The sequence below is a fragment of the Perognathus longimembris genome, chromosome 1 (genome assembly GCF_023159225.1).
Source record: "Perognathus longimembris pacificus isolate PPM17 chromosome 1, ASM2315922v1, whole genome shotgun sequence".
Lineage (NCBI taxonomy): Eukaryota > Metazoa > Chordata > Mammalia > Rodentia > Heteromyidae > Perognathus > Perognathus longimembris.
In genome coordinates this window covers 71,275,627-71,297,720 of record NC_063161.1, presented here as the reverse complement: position 1 = coordinate 71,297,720, position 22,094 = coordinate 71,275,627, and the positions used below count along the sequence as shown (strand labels likewise).

The following is a 22,094-nucleotide window of genomic DNA, read 5'->3' as shown; positions in this document are numbered from 1 at the left end:
CTCAGCCTTTGTCTTTTCATGGGAGAAACTGAGGCCAGCAAGGAACAAGCCAGCCGATGGCACCAACTTGTTCATGGAGGATTCGAAGCTGAGGCTCCTCAGGAGTGAAGGTATGACTCACGCCTGGAGTGATAGAGCCAAGCAAGACAGGGAGACCCTAAGTTTCAAGCCCCAGTACTAGCAGACACACACAGCAAAAAAAGTGGCTGGGGAGGGGGGCATGCCGGTGGATCACGCCTGTAACCTAGCTATTCAGATCTGAAGATCCTGGCTCAAAGCCAGCCAGGGCAGAAAAGTCTGTGGGACTCTCATCTCCAAGGAACCACCAAGAAGCCAGAAATGGAGCTGTGACTCAAGTGGTAGAGCCCCAGTCTAGAGCATTAAAGTGAAGAAATAGTGCCCAGGCCTTGAGTTCAACACACACACACACACACACACACACACACACACACACACGAATCTGAGGCTTGGCACACAGATCTGTGATGTGGTCCAGGGACAAGGCGAAGGCTGGGCCATGTCAAAATGACCAGCACAAAAGAATTTGAGGAGACAGAACTTGGAGGCAGGAGCTCATACTTTGTAAGGAAGCCCCTGGGGTGCCTGGTACTGGGGTGCCTGGGACAAGAGATGGGGAGGTTGGAGAGGAACATCCACTAGGTAAAGACAGCTTCAGCTGGGAGTGAGGGATCGTGTCTGGGGGGCAGTGGGGGGACTCTGCTAACGCCCCCACAAACCAGATCCACTCTCAGGAGCTAGAAATAAGTCTGAAGGTGGAGGGGAGCACGAGGCTGGGCTCCAGGTGGGAAGCACCCCCATGAAGACCCCTGGGGAGGGCAGCCACTTACCCCTCTCAGCAGCGGTACACTGAGGCAGCAGCTGGGGCACCAGAGCCAGCAGGCAGAGCGCCGCTGCCAGCAGCCTAGACATTGGGGCTCCGAAGCTTACACCTATCCGTGGTAGGTGCTCCTAAGTATCAGCCAGGGAACCCCAGAAATAATAAGACTCCAAAGACCTTTGGTCCCTGCGATACCAAGGTTCTGGGGGCCAATCTGAACCTAGGGCCAATCGGGGAGCTTCTCTTGTGATTAGGGGGTGTAGACCAAAGGGCGGTGGGAGGGGCTCCCCTCCCTGTCCAGACAGCACCCAGGCCTTCAGAATTGTCACCCCAGTGGAGGGGCCGTGCTTGGACCCTGAGCCAGACAGGGAAAGAAGCCCAGCAGGGTGACGGCCTGACCAGCCAGGGCCTGCGCCTGGGCAGGAGACGGAGACATCCTGGGTGATATTCTGAATGAGTCGGGGGGGGGGGGGGGCTTGCACTCCAGGCCTAGCCACTGTCCTTTAGCTTTTCCACTCTACGCTGGCCCTCTACCACTTGACCCACAGCTCCACTTCTAGTTTGTTGGTGGTGGTGTTTTTTTGCTGGTTACTTGGAGCAGAAGAGTCTCATGGACTTTCCTGCCTGGGCTGGCTTCAAACAGTGATCCTCAGATCTCAGCTTCCAGAGTATCCAGGGTTACAGACGCAAGCCACCGGTGCCCTGGTGACACTCTGGCTTCGATCACAGCTTCTGGGAAAGAGATCCCCTTTCCCAAGCCCTTCTCTGCTCCACGGCCCCCCCCCCCCAGTATATATGGGGTATAGGTCATGGGCACACCTGGGCCAGTGACCAGCCTTGAGAGATCAGGGTTTTGTAGATTGGGGGGCAATCTGAGCTCTCCCGTCGCCTTCCTGTGGCCACCTTAGTGACCTTGTCTACTTCCAAGTTCAGCCGAACCAAGGGCTCACCCCCCTGGCCTTCTGGGGGCTCCCGTGGACCTGACCTTGAGCTTGTTCTCTGCACAAGCACAGAAGGAGGAAGACCAGCCCCACCTGTTGGACCTCGCCAAGGGCACATTTCCAGGCACAGGGGTGCCCTCCCCAGCCCCCCAGAACCACTCCTCCCCCTCCAGCCCACCTCTTCAAGCCCCTACCAGGAGGGAAAAGAGCCTCTGACATAGCCTTGCTCTTTAAGAATTGCTTTTTATTGGTAGGCCTATCAACAACCCCCCCTCCCCCGCATCCCCCAAAGTCAGCCAGGACACCCCATTCCTTTGGCTCCTGGATGGAGGGAGGGTCGAGGCCAGGGCTGGAGCAGCAGTCCCCACCCTTCTTCAGCAGGGATCACCAGCCAGGCACGTCACTGCCCAGTGAGACTGCAGGGCCTCCACGCCTGGCACCCAGCTTCTGGGGGCACCCTGGGGGTGCTATCACTCTGTCACTCTGCATGAGGAGTGGGCCCTGGGCCTCAGGGACTGCTTTTCACCACTCTTGGCCTTTGAATGTGGAGCTGGGGTGAGGGGCGAAAGAGAGAGGAAGGTGAGGTAATGGGGCAGCCCCAGGGGTGGGGGGCAGCCCCAGGGGTGGGGGGCAGCCCAGAGCTGAGTTACCTCTCTACGGGGGTCCACGTTTTCCAGGGAGGGCCGGAAGTGGCTGTACCCAGTTTCCAGGCCGAATCTGTCTTCCTTTAGATTATTGCCTGTAAACAGAGGTGTGGAGTGAGGGGAGAGCCCAGGGATGGGGCAGGGTGGGAGGTGCTAGATCATTCTTCTACCTTCCAGTTCTTAGTGGGTCTTGGGAATGCTGCTGGGAGGAGGGAGGCCTGTCCCAGTGTGACACCCAGAAGCAGAGCAGCAGCCACCTCCCACCTCAGGACAAGGGGCAAAAGTCACATCCCTGGGAGTCCGGGCCACTGTCCAGGGCCTGGGGGGTGGGCCTTGGGTGTAAGGCACCACCAGGGTATTTACCTGAGTCACAGGTGCCCCCGCCCTGCCCAGCCCTATAGCAACCGTAACCACAGCAGACAGGGCCCAGAATCCTGTCACTCACTTCCTGAGTCCTGCAGACCCTGCCTCCCTCCCTTCCTGACCTCCAGGCCTGGGGTTCTGCTCCATTCCCTTCCAGGGCCTCCTGCTTGGCCTGCCCATCGCCCCATGGTGTCTCTCCCCCCCTCCCCCCTCCCCCCGCCCCTCTTTTTCTTCTGGCACTAAAGGTCTGCCCTCTGGTACCTTCCCAGACGCCCGTGTTCTCGAAGCTGCTGGGAAGTCTCTCCCTCTGCCACACTGGAGACACGTCATACTTTTCCCTGTGAACAGAAGTGTCTGGGGTAGATCAAGGCAGGTGGGGCACAAGGGACCTCAGGAGGTCCTGACCCCCCCACTTCCTCCAGTTCTGCCCTGGGGGTGGGGTGGGAATGAGAGCAGGGAACAAGGAACAAAGTCCTGGGGCTCCCCATGCCTGAAGGCCAGGCTTCCAGAACCAGTGCCCCCTTCCTCTGGGTGGATTTGGGGTTCCTTGTATGGGAAGTCACATGGGGTGCAGGATTGCACCCCACCCACAGCCTGGTTCACAATGCCTTTCATCTCCTCTCCAGCCGGGAAATGGCCCCAGATGGCTTCCTGGTCTCACACCGCCCCAGCGATAACAAAACCATAGATAATCTCCTTGCCTAAGTTAATTTCAGGGCCTTATAGGTTTCCATTTCTTGGACACAGGGAAGGGGCCATCAGTTTCCTTATCAGAGGGCCTGTCACCCTTGGCCACACCTGGAACTGGGGGGTGGGGTGTTGATCATTCAAGTTGCTGCTCTAGAAGAGCCCCAGCCTCACTGGTGGGCAAGCTCCCTCTCTTCATCTCTCTCCCCCCTCTCAGGGGCTCCGGGCCTCACCTGTGGAGTTTCCGTCGAGATCGGCCAAGGAAGAGGGCCAGGACCACCACCAGCACCAGTAGTACCACCGCCACGGTGCCCACAATCCCATACACCAGGGCCTTGCTAGTCTTGTGCTCGCAGGTGTCCCCCCAGTACCAGTGTGTGTCTGTGTTGGGGCACCTGAGGACACAATATAGGGTGAAGCTGGGTAGCCCTGATGTCACTCTCACCCAAAGCCCGGAGTGTGGGGGGGGGAGCGGGGGACCCCTCCCCACAAGGGAGGGAGGCTGGGGACCCCACCCCTATGGGGAGGGAGGGCCCGGGCCCAGTGGAGGGGTGAGGGGTACACAGAGAGCAAGGCAGCAGTGGGGAATAGAACAGCCAGCAACCAGTCCGAGGGATACAGAAAACCAGGAGGCCTCACCCCAGCTTTGGAGGTTTACCTATCTAATCGCCAAACACCTGGCACCCAGAGGAGCCTGTTTATCATGTTTTATGTTTCATACTTTATGATCTTGGCCACAAACAAAAGCAGTAACAGCATGGTGACTTGAGGGGGGGAGATGCCAGGATAGAGCTGATGGCCTGGGCTTTCTCAGGAAAGGCTTAGCTAGGTCACAGAATGGCTAATGAATGCCCACAGGTCATGCTTATGGCCTGGGGAGCCTTAGAAGGCACAGGAGAGGAAGGAGGAGGGAGAGGAAGGAAGAGGAGGTGCTCTCTGAGCTCTGCCCCCCTGAGGGAGGAGAGGACAGGCCCCTCCATAGCAGAGGGTGGGCACCGCACTTACAGGCAGCGGGGACCACTGCGCAGCAGTTGGCACTGGCCTGGGTGACACCTGAGCTGTGACTTCGTCCTTTCTGTACACGGAGTCACGCACGCCAGCCTCCCATCGAGCTCGTCCACATAGAAGAAGCGGGCAAAGTCCTTGGCAGCTTTCTGGATGCATTGTTCTGGAGAGAGGGCCGGGCAGCACCCATCAGCCTGGCTGAAGCTCTCTTGGGAACCCCGCATGCCATTCTTCCCACCCTGGCCTATCCCCAGCTCACCCTGTGGGTCAAAGTCCAGCTGTACAGCATTCACTGTGGTGTCAGTTTCGTTGTAACACAGCATGGCAACTGTCAGGGACAGATTGAAAACAAAACGAGATCACGCCTGTAGTCTCAGCTACTCAGGAGGCTGAGATCTGAGGATCATGGTTCAAAGCCAGACCTGACTGGCTTCTTTGTTATTTGTTGTTGTTTGATCAGCCATGAGACTTAAACTCAGAGCCCGGGCACCATAGCTGAGCTCTTTTGCTCGAGGCTAGTGCTCTACCACTTTGAGTCACAGTCCATTTCTGCTTTCTATTGGCTAATTGGAAATGAATCTCACGGGGACTTTTCTACCCAGGCTGGCTTTGAACGGCAATCCTCAGATCTCAGCCTCCTGAGTAGCTAGGATTACAGGCGTGAGCCACTGGCTCCCAGCTTAGCCCAGATTCTTATCTCCAATTAAGCACCCAATAACTTTAAGTGGATCTGTGGTTCAAGTGGTAAAGTGCCAGCCTTGAGGGACAGCACTCAGGCCCTGAGTTTAAGCCCCAGGACTGGGACATAAACAAAAACAAAACTCAGAAATGTTTCTTCTCCCTCCCTTCTCCATACGGCCCCTTCCACGGGAGCCAGTACAGATGGGGTCTTAGCTGACCCTGGAAGCAGAAGGGTAAGCCCAGTGAAGGACTGAGAGGGGCTAGGGAGCTGGACGGGGTCAGGGAGGCCATGAGCCTAGGTTCTGGATTCCTAGGGTAAGGCCTGGAATGTTCCAGGAGCACGGAGGCAGAGGGAAGGGGAGGTGCCCACTGGCGACAAGCACTTCCTGAGGGCCTACCTTGGCACTTGTCAGTGTTGTTGTGAACCACACTGGTCTCGTTCATGAGCCTGGCCCTCACTTCCTCCCTGAGGCGGGCGAACTGCGTGCGGTAGTCTGGGGTGTAGCTGGCCTCCAGGAGGACAGTGTTTTCCACCACAATGCTGCCACTTCTGGAAGCAGGAGACATTCTGCCATATACCCGGGTCTCGCACACACACACACACACACACACACACACACACACACCACATACCACACACACACACCACACACACACACACACACACACACACACACACACACACGTCCTAGGAAGTAAGAGAGGAAGTGGAAGCAAAGCAGTCCCATGATCCAGAGGTAGGAAAGAATAGCAGAGCAAGACATGGAAATTCTAGAGACTTTGGTGGTGGCCGTGGCCATAGTTGCCAATGGATGAGATTCACCTCAGAAGCAGAGGCCTCAGTGAGGAGACACACAGATGGAAACCCTTGTGCATTGTTGGCAGGAATGAAAACAGCGTAAAGCTGCAGAAAACATACGGTAGGTCCTCAGATGCTTAAACATAACCCAGTGTGAGGCCTGGTAGACCAGGAGGCTGGGGCAGGGACCAAGGGCTTGAGGCTGGCCTGGACTGCATAGCAGGGAAGGAAAAGGAGGAGAAGGAAGAAGAGGAGGGGGACTGGAAGGGGGAGGAGGGGGTGGGGGAGGAGGAAGAAGAAAGAATGAGGAGGAAAAATAGGCAAAAAGAAGAGAATGAAGGAGGTCGAAGAAGGAGGGGAAGAGAAGGAGGAAGAGGAGAAGAAAGGAAGACAACGAAAAAGATGAAGAAGGAATAAGAGGAACAGGAAAATAAGGAAGGAACAAGATGAACAAGAAAGAAGAGGAAGGGGCTGGGAATATGGCCTAGTGGCAAGAGTGCTTGCCTCCTACACATGAAGCTCTTGGTTCGATTCCCCAGCACCACATATATGGAAAATGGTCAGAAGAGGCACTGTGACTCAGGTGGCAGAGTGCTAGCCTTGAGCAGGAAGAAGCCAGGGACAGTGCTCAGGCCCTGAGTCCAAGGCCCAGGACTGGCCAAAAAAAAAAAAAAAAAAAAAGGAAGAAAAGGAAGAGGAAGAGGAAGAAGGAGGAAAAGAAGATAAGGGAGGGGAAGAAGAGGAAGAGGAGAACAGGGAAGGAGGAAGATAAAGAAAAAGAGGAGAAAGAAGAAGAGAAGGAGGGGGTTGGGAATGTGGCTTGGTGGTGGAGTGCTTGCCTCCTATGCATGAAGCCCTGGGTTCGATTCCCCAGCACCACATACATAGGAAAAAGGCCAGAAGTGCTGCTGTGGCTCAAGTGGCAGAGTGCTAGCCTTGAGCAAAAAGAAGCCAGGGACAGTGCTCAGGCCCTGAGTTCAAGTTCCAGGACTGGGAGAGAGAGGGGGGGCAGGGAGAGGGAGAGAGAGAGAGAGAGAGAGAGAGAGATAAAGAAGAGGAAAAGGAAAAGGAAGAGTGGAAGGAGAAGGAAGAAAAAGAGGGGAGAGGAGGGGGAGGAGGAGAGGGAAGAGGGAGGGAGGAGAAGGGGGAGGGAGGAGGAAGAAGGAAGAAGGAGGGGGAAGGAGGAGGAGGAGCCACAGGCTGCCCTGCTCCTCTGATTCTTGTCCCAGCATTGGGCACCCATGCCCCAGAAACCTGCCACTCTCCCTCAGTGCCCCACAGCCAGTCCCATGGTCTCCTGGGCTGGTCTTGCTTTCCAGAACCTTACACCCCAGGCCTCTTCCTTCTCATGGTCACCGCTGGTCTTCACCAAGATGCACAGCTCTGTCGGCCTTCCCTCTGCCTGGCAGTGCTTTGCCTGCGCGCAGCTGGCACCCTTGGGTGCTAGCATCGGCCTCCTCGCACCTCTGGGCCCTCCCCGCCCCCTTCCCTCACCCCGCCTCTTTACTCCTCTTAATTATCAAGTTCAATTGATAATGAATTCTTCCTCCCCAAAAGAATGTCCTTGTCACCACGCCTGCGTCAGGGACCTCTACCCTCACGCCCGTGCGCAATGCCACGGCCATGCTCTCCACCGGGCGCTGCCTGTCTGGACGACTGTGAGCCCAGAATCTAACCCAGGGATGGCTTTTCATGCAAGTTTGTTGAGTGAATAAATAATGAATAAATGGATGACTGAATGAAAAAGTGACAGATGAGTGGATGGGTGGATGAATGAGGGGATACGCACTCCCGGGGCATACTCACAGAAGTCTGTTAATGGCCACCCCTTTGTACTCGGAAATGTCACTGTAAATTTTGTTCATCTGGAAGCAAACACACAAACACTGCTGTGGTTACCCAGGGCTGGGATGTGCAGAGAGAGGCCCCCACCCCGTGTCAGGGCCGCCCTGGGCCTGCTCCTGTGGTGCCTATAGAAAAGGGAAAGGGAAGGGACTAGAAGCTTCCTTCCGCAGGATGGGGTGGAGTGGGGCTGAGGGGTGCTGAGCCCCTGGTGTCCCCTCCCCTTGCTGGAGCCCTGTGTGCTCACCTGCTCTGTGAATTGCCGAGTGAAGTTCTTATATGCTTCGGAGGAGTGGTTCTTCAGGTCCTCCGTGAAGTTCCTGTAGGTCACCTTCACCACTGTGGTCACGTTACCAGAGATGACCCCTGGAATTTCTGGGGGGACACCAGGCACGAGTTGGCCCTGTCTCTTGGTCTCACGGAGGTGAGGGTAAGAAGGAGGATAGAGGACGGCAAGTTGGGGGGCGGGAACCAGGGACCAAGGGCTCATGCCTGTCATTCTTGCTACTCAGGAGACTGAGATCTGAGGATCAAGGTTCAAAGCCAGTCTGGAAAGGCAAGTCTATAGGAGACTCTCATCTCCGATTGACAACCAAGAAGCCAGAAATGGAGGTATGGTTCAGGTGGTAGAGCACCAGGCCTTGAATTCACATCCCATTACGGTTAAGGAAAAGAAAGAAAAAAAGGAATCTCTGAAACTTCTGTTCCCTTCTCAGTACTATACAGAACACCTGAACGTGGTCAGGGTGGTAAACCGGACAGAATTAGATGGGGTGAGGGGGTCCTCAAAACTCCTGACCTTGAAGATGGAGACAGAAGATGCAGGTCCTGCCTGAGGCTTGGACTGGCCAAGACTCTAATCACTTCACAGTGGTGGTGGTGGTGGTGGTGGGGAACATTTCCAACATGGCCGCCCTGCTCTGAGGACCCAGGGGCAGGGGCAGGGCTGAAGGGCAGAGACCAGGTCATTACCTATGGGAAAGGAGATCAAGAGAGACTCGCAGTCCAGACCGGTGAAGCCCTGCTCACACACACACTGCTTTCCAGTCCAGTTTCCGTTCTGGCATTGCCCTGTGGAGAGACAGAAGTCAGGACAGTCAACAGACAGGAACACGGCTCCCGCTCCGCTCTCATCACTAAGGTGCTGAAATTTGCAAGGGTGATTGGACCCCACCCTGCCATGCATCTGAGAACCATCCAATCGCAACCCTGACCCAGGAACCAAAGCTGGAGCACTGGAGAAAAATGGTGGGTAAAGAAATAAGACACAAGAGAGACCAAGCACTGGTGGCTCACACCAAGTACCCTTAGCAATTCAAGAGGCTGATATCTCAGGATTGCCATTGGAAGTGAACCGGGACAGGAAAGTCCATGAGATTCCAATTAAGCCAGGTGTGAAGCTGTGGCTCAAGTGGTAGAGTACCAGCCTTGACTAAAAAAGCTAAATGAGGGGGCTGGGGGTATGGCCTAGTGGCAAGAGTGCTTGCCTCGTATACATGAGGCCCTGGGTTCAATTCCCCAGCAAACACATATTCAGAAAATGGCCAGAAGTGGCGCTGTGGCCCAAGTGCTAGAGTGCTAGCCTTGAGCAAGAAGAAGCCAGGGACAGTGCTCAGGCCCTGAGTCCAAGCCCCAGGACTGGCCAAAAAAAAAAAAGCTAAATGAGGGCACCCAGGCCCTGAGTGCAAGCTCCAGTACTGGCACACATGCATGTGCACATGAGCCCACACGCACATACACACAACTACCCACAAGAACTCAGAGAGTAACCTAGATGGACATATTTACAACTTACTTGGCGACAAAGAGATCGGCTGGGTCGTCATCAACATGGTGGGCTTGGTGGAAAACCCAGGATGAATGGCAGAACTGCTGCTGAACCTCGAGACTGGATGCTGAGTAGAAGAAGGTGAAGAGTAGAAGTCAGGAGAAGCAGTGGACGTTGTGAGAGACCAAGAGTCAGACACCGGTAAGGAGTGGGCAGAACTGGAGGCTGAGGGTGGTATGGTGTGCGGGCTGTCAGCTGGCACTGTGTGCTGTGACCGGGTCTCTTGTGATGATTCGGTGAGGCCCGAGGAGGTTGTAGGTTCTCCAGGCAGGACTGTGCTTTGCTGGATGTACGATGGCACAGAGATAGGTGATGACCCAGGTGGACTTGACCAGACTGTGGATTCTTCAACCAGCGGTGTGGTTGTATACATCTCTGGAGACGTGGTAGTGTAGGCTGATCCTGGGCTGTTTGGGGCAGTGGTAGATTCTTCGATCAAGGGAGAGGTTTGGAAAACACCAGAAGGCTTGGTTGAGCTTGGTACAGCTGAGCTCTCTGAGAAGGGGGAAGGACCTTCAGATACAACTGTACTTTGGAATCTCTCAGAGGGCACCACAGAACTTGGGTTGTTTGGGAAGGGAGTGGGCCCTTCAGTGAGGACCGTGGTTTGGTGGATGTTTGATGGCACTGAGATAGGTGATGACCCAGGTGTACCTGACCAGGTTGTGGGTTCTTCAGCCACCAGTGGAGTTGTGGACATGACTGGTGGGAGTGAGGTCTGTGCTGATGCAGGGTTGTTTGCTGAGACTGTTGGTCCCTCAGGATGGATTGTGGTTCCTGAGCCCACTGTAGACACCGTGGTGTATCCTGAACTTGGGCTGCATGGGGTCCCTGTCCACCCTTCATCCACATTGGTGGTCTGGGCACTTACTGTGGCCACTGATTCCTGTAGTGGGCTTGGGCTGCTTGGGAATGGAGATTCTCTAGTCAGGATTGTGGATAGGGAGGTGTCAGCTGGAAGAGTTGTGTATTCAGGCCCTGAGCTGCTAGATATGAGTGTTCTTCCTTCCACGAACACTGTGGATGGGGAGTTGCCAGGTGGCACTGTTGTGTGTTCTGGTCCCGGGCTACCAGGGAAGGTTTCGGGTCCCTCAGTCAGGACTGTGGTTTGGTGGATGTCTGTTGTCCCTGCAGTGGCTGCTGAACCAGATGTGCTTGGTGTTATTGTGGATCCTTCAGCCACCATTCTCGTTGTGAAGCTGTCTGGTGACATGTTAGTGTGGGCTGATTCTGGACTGCTTGGGGAAGTTGTCATTTCTTCAGTCAAGGGAGAGGTTTGCAAAGTACCAGAAGGCTTGGTTGTGCTTGGCACAGCTGAGCTCTCTGTGAAGGGGGAAGGCCCCTCCGATGTGACTGTACTTTGGGAACTCTCAGATGGCATCACGGTGTGTTCTGAACTTGGGTTGCTCGGGAAGGGAGTGGGCCCTTCAGTGAGGACCGTGGTTTGGTGGATGTTTGATGGCACTGAGATGGGTGATGAACCAGGAGTAGTTGACCAGGTTGTGGGTTCTTCAACCAGCACTTTGGTTGTGGAAGTGTCTGCTGATGTGGTGCCATGGCCTGATCCTGGGCTGTTCACAGAGGTTGTAGATTCTTCATTCAAAAGAGTGGTTTGAGGACTGTGTGATGGAACTGCAGTGTGTTCTGATCCAGGGCTGCTGGAGAGGACTGAGGTGACTTCAGTCTCGACAGTGTGTGGTGAGTTACCAGGAAATGAGGTTGTGCCATCTGCAGCTGGGCTGCCTGTTGAGGCTGTTGGTCCCTCAGGCAGGACTGTGGTTTGTGAGCCCACTGTGGACCCCGTGGTGTGTCCTGAATTTGGGCTGCGTGGGGTCCCTGTTGACCCTTCATCCACATTGGTGGTTTGGGCACTTTCTGTGGCCAATGATCCCTGTATCAGGCTTGGGCTGCTGGGGAGTGGAGATTCTCTAGTCAGGACTGTGGATTGGGAGATGTCAGCTGGAAGCATTGTGTAATCAGGCCCTGAGCTGCTAGATATGGGTGTTGTTCCTTCCACAAAGACTGTGGATGTTGAGCTTCCAGGTGGCACTGTTGTATGTTCTGGTCCTGGGCTGCCAAGGGAGGTTATGGGTCCCTCAGTCAGGACTGTGGTTTGGTGGACGGCTGATGGCTCTGAAGTAGGTGATGACCCAGCTGTTCCTGACCAGCTTGTGGGTTCTCCAACCAGCAAAGTGGTTGTAAAGCTGCCTGGTGACATTGTTGTTTGGGTTGCTGATGGGCTGCTCTGGGAAGTTGTAGATTCTTGGGTCAAGGGAGAGGTTTGGAAAGTACCAGAAGGCTTGGTTGTGCTTGGTACAGCTGAGCTCTCTGTGAGGGGGGAAGGCCCCTCCGATATGACTGTACTTTGGGAACTCTCAGATGGCATCACGGTGTGTTCTGAACTTGGGTTGCTCGGGAAGGGAGTGGGACCTTCAGTGAGGACCGTGGTTTGGTGGATGTTTGATGGCACTGAGATGGGGGATGAACCAGGAGTAGTTGACCAGGTTGTGGGTTCTTCAACCAGCACTTTGGTTGTAGATATATCTGCTGACATGGTAGTGTGGGCTGATCCTGGGCTGCTCACAGAAGTTATAGATTCTTCAGTCACAACAGTGGTTTGAGGACTGTGTGATGGAACTGCAGTGTGTTTTGATCCAGGACTGCTGGAGAGGACTGAGGTGACTTCAGTCTCGACAGTGTGTGGTGAGTTACCAGGAAATGAGGTTGTGCCATCTGCAGCTGGGCTCCTTGGTGAGGCTGTTGGTCCCTCAGGCAGGACTGTTGTTTGTGAGCCCACTATGGATCCTGTGGTGTGTCCTGAACTAGGTTTGTGTGGGGTCCCTGTCCACCCTTCATCCACATTGGTGGTCTGCACACTTCCAGTGGATGCAGATTCCTGTATTGGGCTTGGGCTGCTTGGGAATGGAGATTCTCTAGTCAGGATTGTGGATTGGGAGGTGTCAGCTGGAAGAGTTGTGTAATCAGGCCCTGAGCTGCTAGATGTGGGTGTTGTTCCTTCCACGAACACTGTGGATGGGGAGTTGCCAGGTGGCACTGTTGTGTGTTCTGGTCCCGGGCTACCAGGGAAGGTTTTGGGTCCCTCAGTCAGGACTGTGGTTTGGTGGATGTCTGTTGTCCCTGCAGTGGCTGCTGAACCAGATGTGCTTGGTGTTATTGTGGATCCTTCAGCCACCATTCTCGTTGTGAAGCTGTCTGGTGACATGTTAGTGTGGGCTGATTCTGGACTGCTTGGGGAAGTTGTCATTTCTTCAGTCAAGGGAGAGGTTTGCAAAGTACCAGAAGGCTTGGTTGTGCTTGGCACAGCTGAGCTCTCTGTGAAGGGGGAAGGCCCCTCCGATGTGACTGTACTTTGGGAACTCTCAGATGGCACCACGGTGTGTTCTGAACTTGGGTTGCTCGGGAAGGGAGTGGGCCCTTCAGTGAGGACCGTGGTTTGGTGGATGTTTGATGGCACTGAGATGGGTGATGAACCAGGAGTAGTTGACCAGGTTGTGGGTTCTTCAACCAGCACTTTGGTTGTGGAAGTGTCTGCTGATGTGGTGCCATGGCCTGATCCTGGGCTGTTCACAGAGGTTGTAGATTCTTCATTCAAAAGAGTGGTTTGAGGACTGTGTGATGGAACTGCAGTGTGTTCTGATTCAGGGCTGCTGGAGAGGACTGAGGTGACTTCAGTCTCGACAGTGTGTGGTGAGTTACCAGGAAATGAGGTTGTGCCATCTGCAGCTGGGCTGCCTGTTGAGGCTGTTGGTCCCTCAGGCAGGACTGTGGTTTGTGAGCCCACTGTGGACCCCGTGGTGTGTCCTGAATTTGGGCTGCGTGGGGTCCCTGTTGACCCTTCATCCACATTGGTGGTTTGGGCACTTTCTGTGGCCAATGATCCCTGTATCAGGCTTGGGCTGCTGGGGAGTGGAGATTCTCTAGTCAGGACTGTGGATTGGGAGATGTCAGCTGGAAGCGTTGTGTAATCAGGCCCTGAGCTGCTAGATATGGGTGTTGTTCCTTCCACAAAGACTGTGGATGGGGAGCTTCCAGGTGGCACTGTTGTATGTTCTGGTCCTGGGCTGCCAAGGGAGGTTATGGGTCCCTCAGTCAGGACTGTGGTTTGGTGGACGGCTGATGGCTCTGAAGTAGGTGATGATCCAGCTGTTCCTGACCAGCTTGTGGGTTCTCCAACCAGCAAAGTGGTTGTAAAGCTGCCTGGTGACATTGTTGTTTGGGTTGCTGATGGGCTGCTCTGGGAAGTTGTAGATTCTTGGGTCAAGGGAGAGGTTTGGAAAGTACCAGAAGGCTTGGTTGTGCTTGGTACAGCTGAGCTCTCTGTGAGGGGGGAAGGCCCCTCCGATATGACTGTACTTTGGGAACTCTCAGATGGCATCACGGTGTGTTCTGAACTTGGGTTGCTCGGGAAGGGAGTGGGACCTTCAGTGAGGACCGTGGTTTGGTGGATGTTTGATGGCACTGAGATGGGGGATGAACCAGGAGTAGTTGACCAGGTTGTGGGTTCTTCAACCAGCACTTTGGTTGTAGATATATCTGCTGACATGGTAGTGTGGGCTGATCCTGGGCTGCTCACAGAAGTTATAGATTCTTCAGTCACAACAGTGGTTTGAGGACTGTGTGATGGAACTGCAGTGTGTTTTGATCCAGGACTGCTGGAGAGGACTGAGGTGACTTCAGTCTCGACAGTGTGTGGTGAGTTACCAGGAAATGAGGTTGTGCCATCTGCAGCTGGGCTCCTTGGTGAGGCTGTTGGTCCCTCAGGCAGGACTGTTGTTTGTGAGCCCACTGTGGATCCTGTGGTGTGTCCTGAACTAGGTTTGTGTGGGGTCCCTGTCCACCCTTCATCCACATTGGTGGTCTGCACACTTCCAGTGGATGCAGATTCCTGTATTGGGCTTGGGCTGTTTGGGAATGGAGATTCTCTAGTCAGGATTGTGGATAGGGAGGTGTCAGCTGGAAGAGTTGTGTAATCAGGCCCTGAGCTGCTAGATATGGGTGTTCTTCCTTCCACGAACACTGTGGATGGGGAGTTGCCAGGTGGCACAGTTGTGTGTTCTGTTCCCGGGATACCAGGGAAGGTTTCGGGTCCCTCAGTCAGGACTGTGGTTTGGTGGATGTCTGTTGTCCCTGCAGTGGGTGCTGAACCAGATGTGCTTGGTGTTATTGTGGATCCTTCAGCCACCATTCTCGTTGTGAAGCTGTCTGGTGACATGTTAGTGTGGGCTGATTCTGGACTGCTTGGGGAAGTTGTCATTTCTTCAGTCAAGGGAGAGGTTTGCAAAGTACCAGAAGGCTTGGTTGTGCTTGGCACAGCTGAGCTCTCTGTGAAGGGGGAAGGCCCCTCCGATGTGACTGTACTTTGGGAACTCTCAGATGGCACCACGGTGTGTTCTGAACTTGGGTTGCTTGGGAAGGGAGTGGGCCCTTCAGTGAGGACCGTGGTTTGGTGGATGTTTGATGGCACTGAGATGGGTGATGAACCAGGAGTAGTTGACCAGGTTGTGGGTTCTTCAACCAGCACTTTGGTTGTGGAAGTGTCTGCTGATGTGGTGCCATGGCCTGATCCTGGGCTGTTCACAGAGGTTGTAGATTCTTCATTCAAAAGAGTGGTTTGAGGACTGTGTGATGGAACTGCAGTGTGTTCTGATTCAGGGCTGCTGGAGAGGACTGAGGTGACTTCAGTCTCGACAGTGTGTGGTGAGTTACCAGGAAATGAGGTTGTGCCATCTGCAGCTGGGCTGCCTGTTGAGGCTGTTGGTCCCTCAGGCAGGACTGTGGTTTGTGAGCCCACTGTGGACCCCGTGGTGTGTCCTGAATTTGGGCTGCGTGGGGTCCCTGTTGACCCTTCATCCACATTGGTGGTTTGGGCACTTTCTGTGGCCAATGATCCCTGTATCAGGCTTGGGCTGCTGGGGAGTGGAGATTCTCTAGTCAGGACTGTGGATTGGGAGATGTCAGCTGGAAGCGTTGTGTAATCAGGCCCTGAGCTGCTAGATATGGGTGTTGTTCCTTCCACAAAGACTGTGGATGGGGAGCTTCCAGGTGGCACTGTTGTATGTTCTGGTCCTGGGCTGCCAAGGGAGGTTATGGGTCCCTCAGTCAGGACTGTGGTTTGGTGGACGGCTGATGGCTCTGAAGTAGGTGATGACCCAGCTGTTCCTGACCAGCTTGTGGGTTCTCCAACCAGCAGAGTGGTTGTGAAGCTGTCTGGTGACATTGTAGTTTGGGCTGTAAATGGGATGCTCTGAGAAGTTGTAGATTCTTCAGTCAAGAGTGAGGTTTGGAAAGTACCAGAAGGCTTGGTTGTGCTTGGTACAGCTGAGCTCTCTGTGAGGGGGGAAGGACCCTCTAATATGACTGTACTTTGGGAACTCTCAGATGGCACCACAGTGTGTTCTGAACTTGGGTTGCTTGGGAAGGGAGTGGGCCCTTCAGTGAGGACCGTGGTTTGGTGGATGTTTGATGGCACTGAGATGGGGGATGAACCAGGAGTAGTTGACCAGGTTGTGGGTTCTTCAACTAGCACTTTGGTTGTGGAAGTGTCTGTGGATATGGTAACATAGGCTGACCTTGGGCTGCTCACAGAAGTTATAGATTCTTCAGTCACAAGAGTGGTTTGAGGACTGTGTGATGGAACTGCAGTGTGTTCTGATCCAGGGCTGCTGGAGAAGGTAGAGGTGACTTCAGTCTCGACAGTGTGTGGTGAGTTACCAGGAGCCATGGTTGTGCCATCTGCAGCAGGGCTGCTTGGTGAGGCTCTTGGTTCCTCAGACAGGATTGTGGTTTGTGAGCCCACTGTGGACCCCGTGGTGTGTCCTGAATTTGGGCTGCGTGGGGTCCCTGTTGACCCTTCATCCACATTGGTGGTCTGGACACTTGCCGTGGCCACTGATTCATGTATTGGACTTGGGCTGCTGGACAGTGGAGATTCTCTAGTCAAGACTGTGGATTGGGAGGTGTCAGCTGGTAGAGTAGTATATTCAGGTCCTGAGCTGCTAGATATGGGTGTTGTTCCTTCCACAAAGACTGTGGATGGCGAGCTTCCAGGTGGCACTCTTGTATGTTCTGGTCCTGGGCTGCTGGGGGAGGTTATGGGTCCCTCAGTCAGTACTGTGGTTTGGTGGATGTCTGATGTCTGTGCAGTGGTTGCTGAGCCAGTAGTGCTTGGTGTTATTGTGGATGTTTCAACCACCGTTGTCCTTTGGAAGGTGTCTGATGTCATGGTAATATGTACTGAGCCTGGGCTACTTGGGAAGGTAGTAGATTCTTCAGACAGGACTGTGGTTTGATGGATGTCTGAGGGTTTTGAAGAACCAGGGCTGCCTGAGAAGGTAGTGGATCCTACATTCAACAGTGTGGTTGTAAAGATGTCTGATGTTATTAAAGTGTGTGATGATCCTGAGCTGCTTGACAATGTTGTGGATCCTTTGGTGAAGGTAGAGGATGGGAAGCCTTCAGAGGTCATGGCTGTACTTGAATCCTCTGGGTTTTGGGGGGTGGTCGGTTGTCCCTGAGACAAGACTGTGCTTCCTGAAGTCAATGTTGTGGGTTCTGGTCCTGGGCTACTCTGGAAAGTTGTGGGTCCTTCAGACAGGACTGTGGTTTGGTGGATGGCTGACGGCTCTGAAGAGGGTGATGATCCAGCTGTTCCTGACCAGCGTGTGGGTTCTTCAACCAGCAGTGTTGTTGAGAAACTATCTGATGACATTGTAGTTTGTGCTGTTGATGGGCTGCTCTGAGAAGTTGTAGATTCTTCAGTCAAGGGAGAGGTTTGGAAAGTACCAGAAGGCTTGGTTGTGCTTGGTACAGCTGAGCTCTCTGTGAAGGGGGAAGGCCCCTCCGATGTGACTGTACTTTGGGAACTCTCAGATGGCACCACAGTGTGTTCTGAACTTGGGTTGCTTGGGAAAGGAGTGGGCCCTTCAGTGAGGACCGTGGTTTGGTGGATGTTTGATGGCACTGAGATGGGTGATGAACCAGGAGTAGTTGACCAGGTTGTGGGTTCTTCAACCAGCACTTTGGTTGTGGAAGTGTCTGCGGATATGGTAATATGAGTTGATCCTGGGCTGCTAATGGAAGTTGTAGATTCTTCAGTCACAAGAGTGGTTTGAGGCCTGTGTGATGGAACTGCAGTGTGTTCTGATCCAGGGATGCCAGAGACGGTAGAGGTGACCTTTGTCTCGACAGTGTGTGGTGAGTTACCAGGAGCCATGGTTGTGTCATCTGCAGCAGGGCTGCTTGGTGAGGCTGTTGGTCCCTCAGACAGGACTGTGGTTTGTGAGCCCGCTGTGGACCCCGTGGTGTGTCCTGAATTTGGGCTGCGTGGGGTCCCTGTTGACCCTTCATCCACATTGGTGGTTTGGGCACTTTCTGTGGCCAATGATCCCTGTATCAGGCTTGGGCTGCTGGGGAGTGGAGATTCTCTTGTCAGGACTGTGGATTGGGAGGTGTCAGCTGGAAGCGTTGTGTAATCAGGCCCTGAGCTGCTAGATATGGGTGTTGTTCCTTCCACAAAGACTGTGGATGGTGAGCTTCCAGGTGGCACTCTTGTATGTTCTGGTCCTGGGCTGCTGGGGGAGGTTATGGGTCCCTCAGTCAGTACTGTGGTTTGGTGGATGTCTGATGTCTGTGCAGTGGTTGCTGAGCCAGTAGTGCTTGGTGTTATTGTGGATGTTTCAACCACTGTTGTCCTTTGGAAGGTGTCTGATGTCATGGTAGTTTGTGCTGAACCTGTGCTACTTGGGAAGGTAGTAGATTCTTCAGACAAGACTGTGGTTTGATGGATGTCTGAGGGTTTTGAAGAACCAGGGCTGCCTGAGAAGGTAGTGGATCCTACATTCAACAGTGTGGTTGTAAAGATGTCTGATGTTATTAAAGTGTGTGATGATCCTGAGCTGCTTGACAATGTTGTGGATCCTTTGGTGAAGGTAGAGGATGGGAAGCCTTCAGAGGTCATGGCTGTACTTGAATCCTCTGGGTTTTGGGGGGTGGTCGGTTGTCCCTGAGACAAGACTGTGCTTCCTGAAGTCAATGTTGTGGGTTCTGGTCCTGGGCTACTCTGGAAGGTTGTGGGTCCTTCAGACAAGACTGTGGTTTGGTGGATGGCTGACGGCTCTGAAGAGGGTGATGATCCAGCTGTTCCTGACCAGCGTGTGGGTTCTTCAACCAGCAGTGTTGTTGAGAAACTATCTGATGACATTGTAGTTTGTGCTGTTGATGGGCTGCTCTGAGAAGTTGTAGATTCTTCAGTCAAGGGAGAGGTTTGGAAAGTACCAGAAGGCTTGGTTGTGCTTGGTACAGCTGAGCTCTCTGTGAAGGGGGAAGGCCCCTCTGATATGACTGTACTTTGGGAACTCTCAGATGGCATCATGGTGTGTTCTGAACTTGGGTTGCTTGGGAAAGGAGTGGGCCCTTCAGTGAGGACCGTGGTTTGGTGGATGTTTGATGGCACTGAGATAGGTGATGAACCAGGTGTAGTTGACCAGATTGTGGGTTCTTCAACCAGCACTTTGGTTGTAGATATATCTGCGGACATGGTAGTGTGGGCTGACCCTGGGCTGCTCACAGAAGTTATAGATTCTTCAGTCACAACAGTGGTTTGAGGACTGTGTGATGGAACTGCAGTGTGGTCTGATCCAGGGCTGCTGGAGAAGGTAGAGGTGACCTCAGTCTCGACAGTGTGTGGTGAGTTACCAGAAGACATGGGTGTGCTATCTGCAGCGGGGCTGCTTGGTGAGGCTGTTGGTCCCTCAGACAGAACTGTGGTTTGTGAGCCCACTGTGTACCTCGTATATCCTGAATTTGGGCTGTGTGGTGTCCCTGTTGACCCTTCATCCACATTGGTGGTCTGAGCACTTCCAGTGGACGCAGATTCTTGTATTGGGCTTGGGCTGCTGGGTAATTGAGATTCTCTAGTCAGGACTGTGGATTGGGAGGTGTCAGCTGGTAGAGTAGTGTATTCAGGTCCTGAGATGCTAGATATGGGTGTTGTTCCTTCCACAAAGACTGTGGATAGGGAGCTCCCAGGTGGCACTGTTGTGTGTTCTGTTCCTGGGCTGCCGGTGGAGGTTATGGGTCCCTCAGTTAGGACTGTGGTTTGGTGGATGGTTGATGTCCGTGCAGTGGTTGCTGGACCAGTTGCGCTTTGTGTTATTGTGGATGTTTCAACCACTGTTGTCCTTTGGAAGGTGTCTGATGTCATGGTAGTTTGTGCTGAACCTGTGCTACTTGGGAAGGTAGTAGATTCTTCAGACAAGACTGTGGTTTGATGGATGTCTGAGGGTTTTGAAGAACCAGGGCTGCCTGAGAAGGTAGTGGATCCTACATTCAACAGTGTGGTTGTAAAGATGTCTGATGTTATTAAAGTGTGTGATGATCCTGAGCTGCTTGACAATGTTGTGGATCCTTTGGTGAAGGTAGAGGATGGGAAGCCTTCAGAGGTCATGGCTGTACTTGAATCCTCTGGGTTTTGGGGGGTGGTCGGTTGTCCCTGAGACAAGACTGTGCTTCCTGAAGTCAATGTTGTGGGTTCTGGTCCTGGGCTACTCTGGAAAGTTGTGGGTCCTTCAGACAGGACTGTGGTTTGGTGGATGGCTGACGGCTCTGAAGAGGGTGATGATCCAGCTGTTCCTGACCAGCGTGTGGGTTCTTCAACCAGCAGTGTTGTTGAGAAACTATCTGATGACATTGTAGTTTGTGCTGTTGATGGGCTGCTCTGAGAAGTTGTAGATTCTTCAGTCAAGGGAGAGGTTTGGAAAGTACCAGAAGGCTTGGTTGTGCTTGGTACAGCTGAGCTCTCTGTGAAGGGGGAAGGCCCCTCTGATATGACTGTTCTTTGGGAACTCTCAGATGGCATCACAGTGTGTTCTGAGCTTGGGTTGCTTGGGAAGGGAGTGGGCCCTTCAGTGAGGACCGTGGTTTGGTGGATGTTTGTTGGCACTGAGATGGGGGATGAACCAGGAGTAGTTGACCAGGTTGTGGGTTCTTCAACCAGCACTTTGGTTGTGGAAGTGTCTGCGGATATGGTAATATGAGTTGATCCTGGGCTGCTAATGGAAGTTGTAGATTCTTCAGTCACAAAAGTGGTTTGAGGACTGTGTGATGGAACTGCAGTGTATTTTGATCCGGGGCTGCTGGAGAGGACTGAGGTGACCTCAGTCTCGACAGTGTGTGGTGAGTTACCAGAAGTCATGGGTGTGCTATCTGCAGCGGGGCTGCTTGGTGAGGCTGTTGGTCCCTCAGACAGAACTGTGGTTTGTGAGCCCACTGTGTACCTCGTATATCCTGAATTTGGGCTGTGTGGTGTCCCTGTTGACCCTTCATCCACATTGGTGGTCTGAGCACTTCCAGTGGACGCAGATTCTTGTATTGGGCTTGGGCTGCTGGGTAATTGAGATTCTCTAGTCAGGACTGTGGATTGGGAGGTGTCAGCTGGTAGAGTAGTGTATTCAGGTCCTGAGATGCTAGATATGGGTGTTGTTCCTTCCACAAAGACTGTGGATAGGGAGCTCCCAGGTAGCACTGTTGTGTGTTCTGTTCCTGGGCTGCCGGTGGAGGTTATGGGTCCCTCAGTTAGGACTGTGGTTTGGTGGATGGTTGATGTCCGTGCAGTGGTTGCTGGACCAGTTGCGCTTTGTGTTATTGTGGATGTTTCAACCACTGTTGTCCTTTGGAAGGTGTCTGATGTCATGGTAGTTTGTGCTGAACCTGTGCTACTTGGGAAGGTAGTAGATTCTTCAGACAAGACTGTGGTTTGATGGATGTCTGAGGGTTTTGAAGAACCAGGGCTGCCTGAGAAGGTAGTGGATCCTACATTCAACAGTGTGGTTGTAAAGATGTCTGATGTTATTAAAGTGTGTGATGATCCTGAGCTGCTTGACAATGTTGTGGATCCTTTAGTGAAGGTAGAGGATGGGAAGCCTTCAGAGGTCATGGCTGTACTTGAATCCTCTGGGTTTTGGGGGGTGGTCGGTTGTCCCTGAGACAAGACTGTGCTTCCTGAAGTCAATGTTGTGGGTTCTGGTCCTGGGCTACTCTGGAAGGTTGTGGGTCCTTCAGACAGGACTGTGGTTTGGTGGATGGCTGACGGCTCTGAAGAGGGTGATGATCCAGCTGTTCCTGACCAGCGTGTGGGTTCTTCAACCAGCAGTGTTGTTGAGAAACTATCTGATGACATTGTAGTTTGTGCTGTTGATGGGCTGCTCTGAGAAGTTGTAGATTCTTCAGTCAAGGGAGAGGTTTGGAAAGTACCAGAAGGCTTGGTTGTGCTTGGTACAGCTGAGCTCTCTGTGAAGGGGGAAGGCCCCTCTGATATGACTGTACTTTGGGAACTCTCAGATGGCATCATGGTGTGTTCTGAACTTGGGTTGCTTGGGAAAGGAGTGGGCCCTTCAGTGAGGACCGTGGTTTGGTGGATGTTTGATGGCACTGAGATAGGTGATGAACC

The 22,094-nt window shown here is 53.5% G+C and overlaps 1 protein-coding gene across 1 annotated transcript; it reads right to left on the bottom strand.

Annotated features, from left to right (window-relative positions):
* Positions 1 to 2,066: 2,066 nt before the first annotated feature.
* On the bottom strand, positions 2,067 to 9,632 carry LOC125350759 (mucin-12-like). Its single transcript, XM_048345611.1, has 11 exons — positions 9,596 to 9,632; positions 8,773 to 8,871; positions 8,048 to 8,175; positions 7,765 to 7,823; positions 5,558 to 5,709; positions 4,738 to 4,806; positions 4,479 to 4,641; positions 3,707 to 3,868; positions 3,048 to 3,124; positions 2,430 to 2,518; positions 2,067 to 2,329 (listed from the first exon to the last, which is right to left on the bottom strand). The coding sequence occupies exons 1-11, from the start codon at positions 9,630 to 9,632 to the stop codon at positions 2,288 to 2,290; spliced, it is 1,077 nt and encodes a 358-aa protein (XP_048201568.1). The 3' UTR covers positions 2,067 to 2,287.
* Positions 9,633 to 22,094: the final 12,462 nt, after the last annotated feature.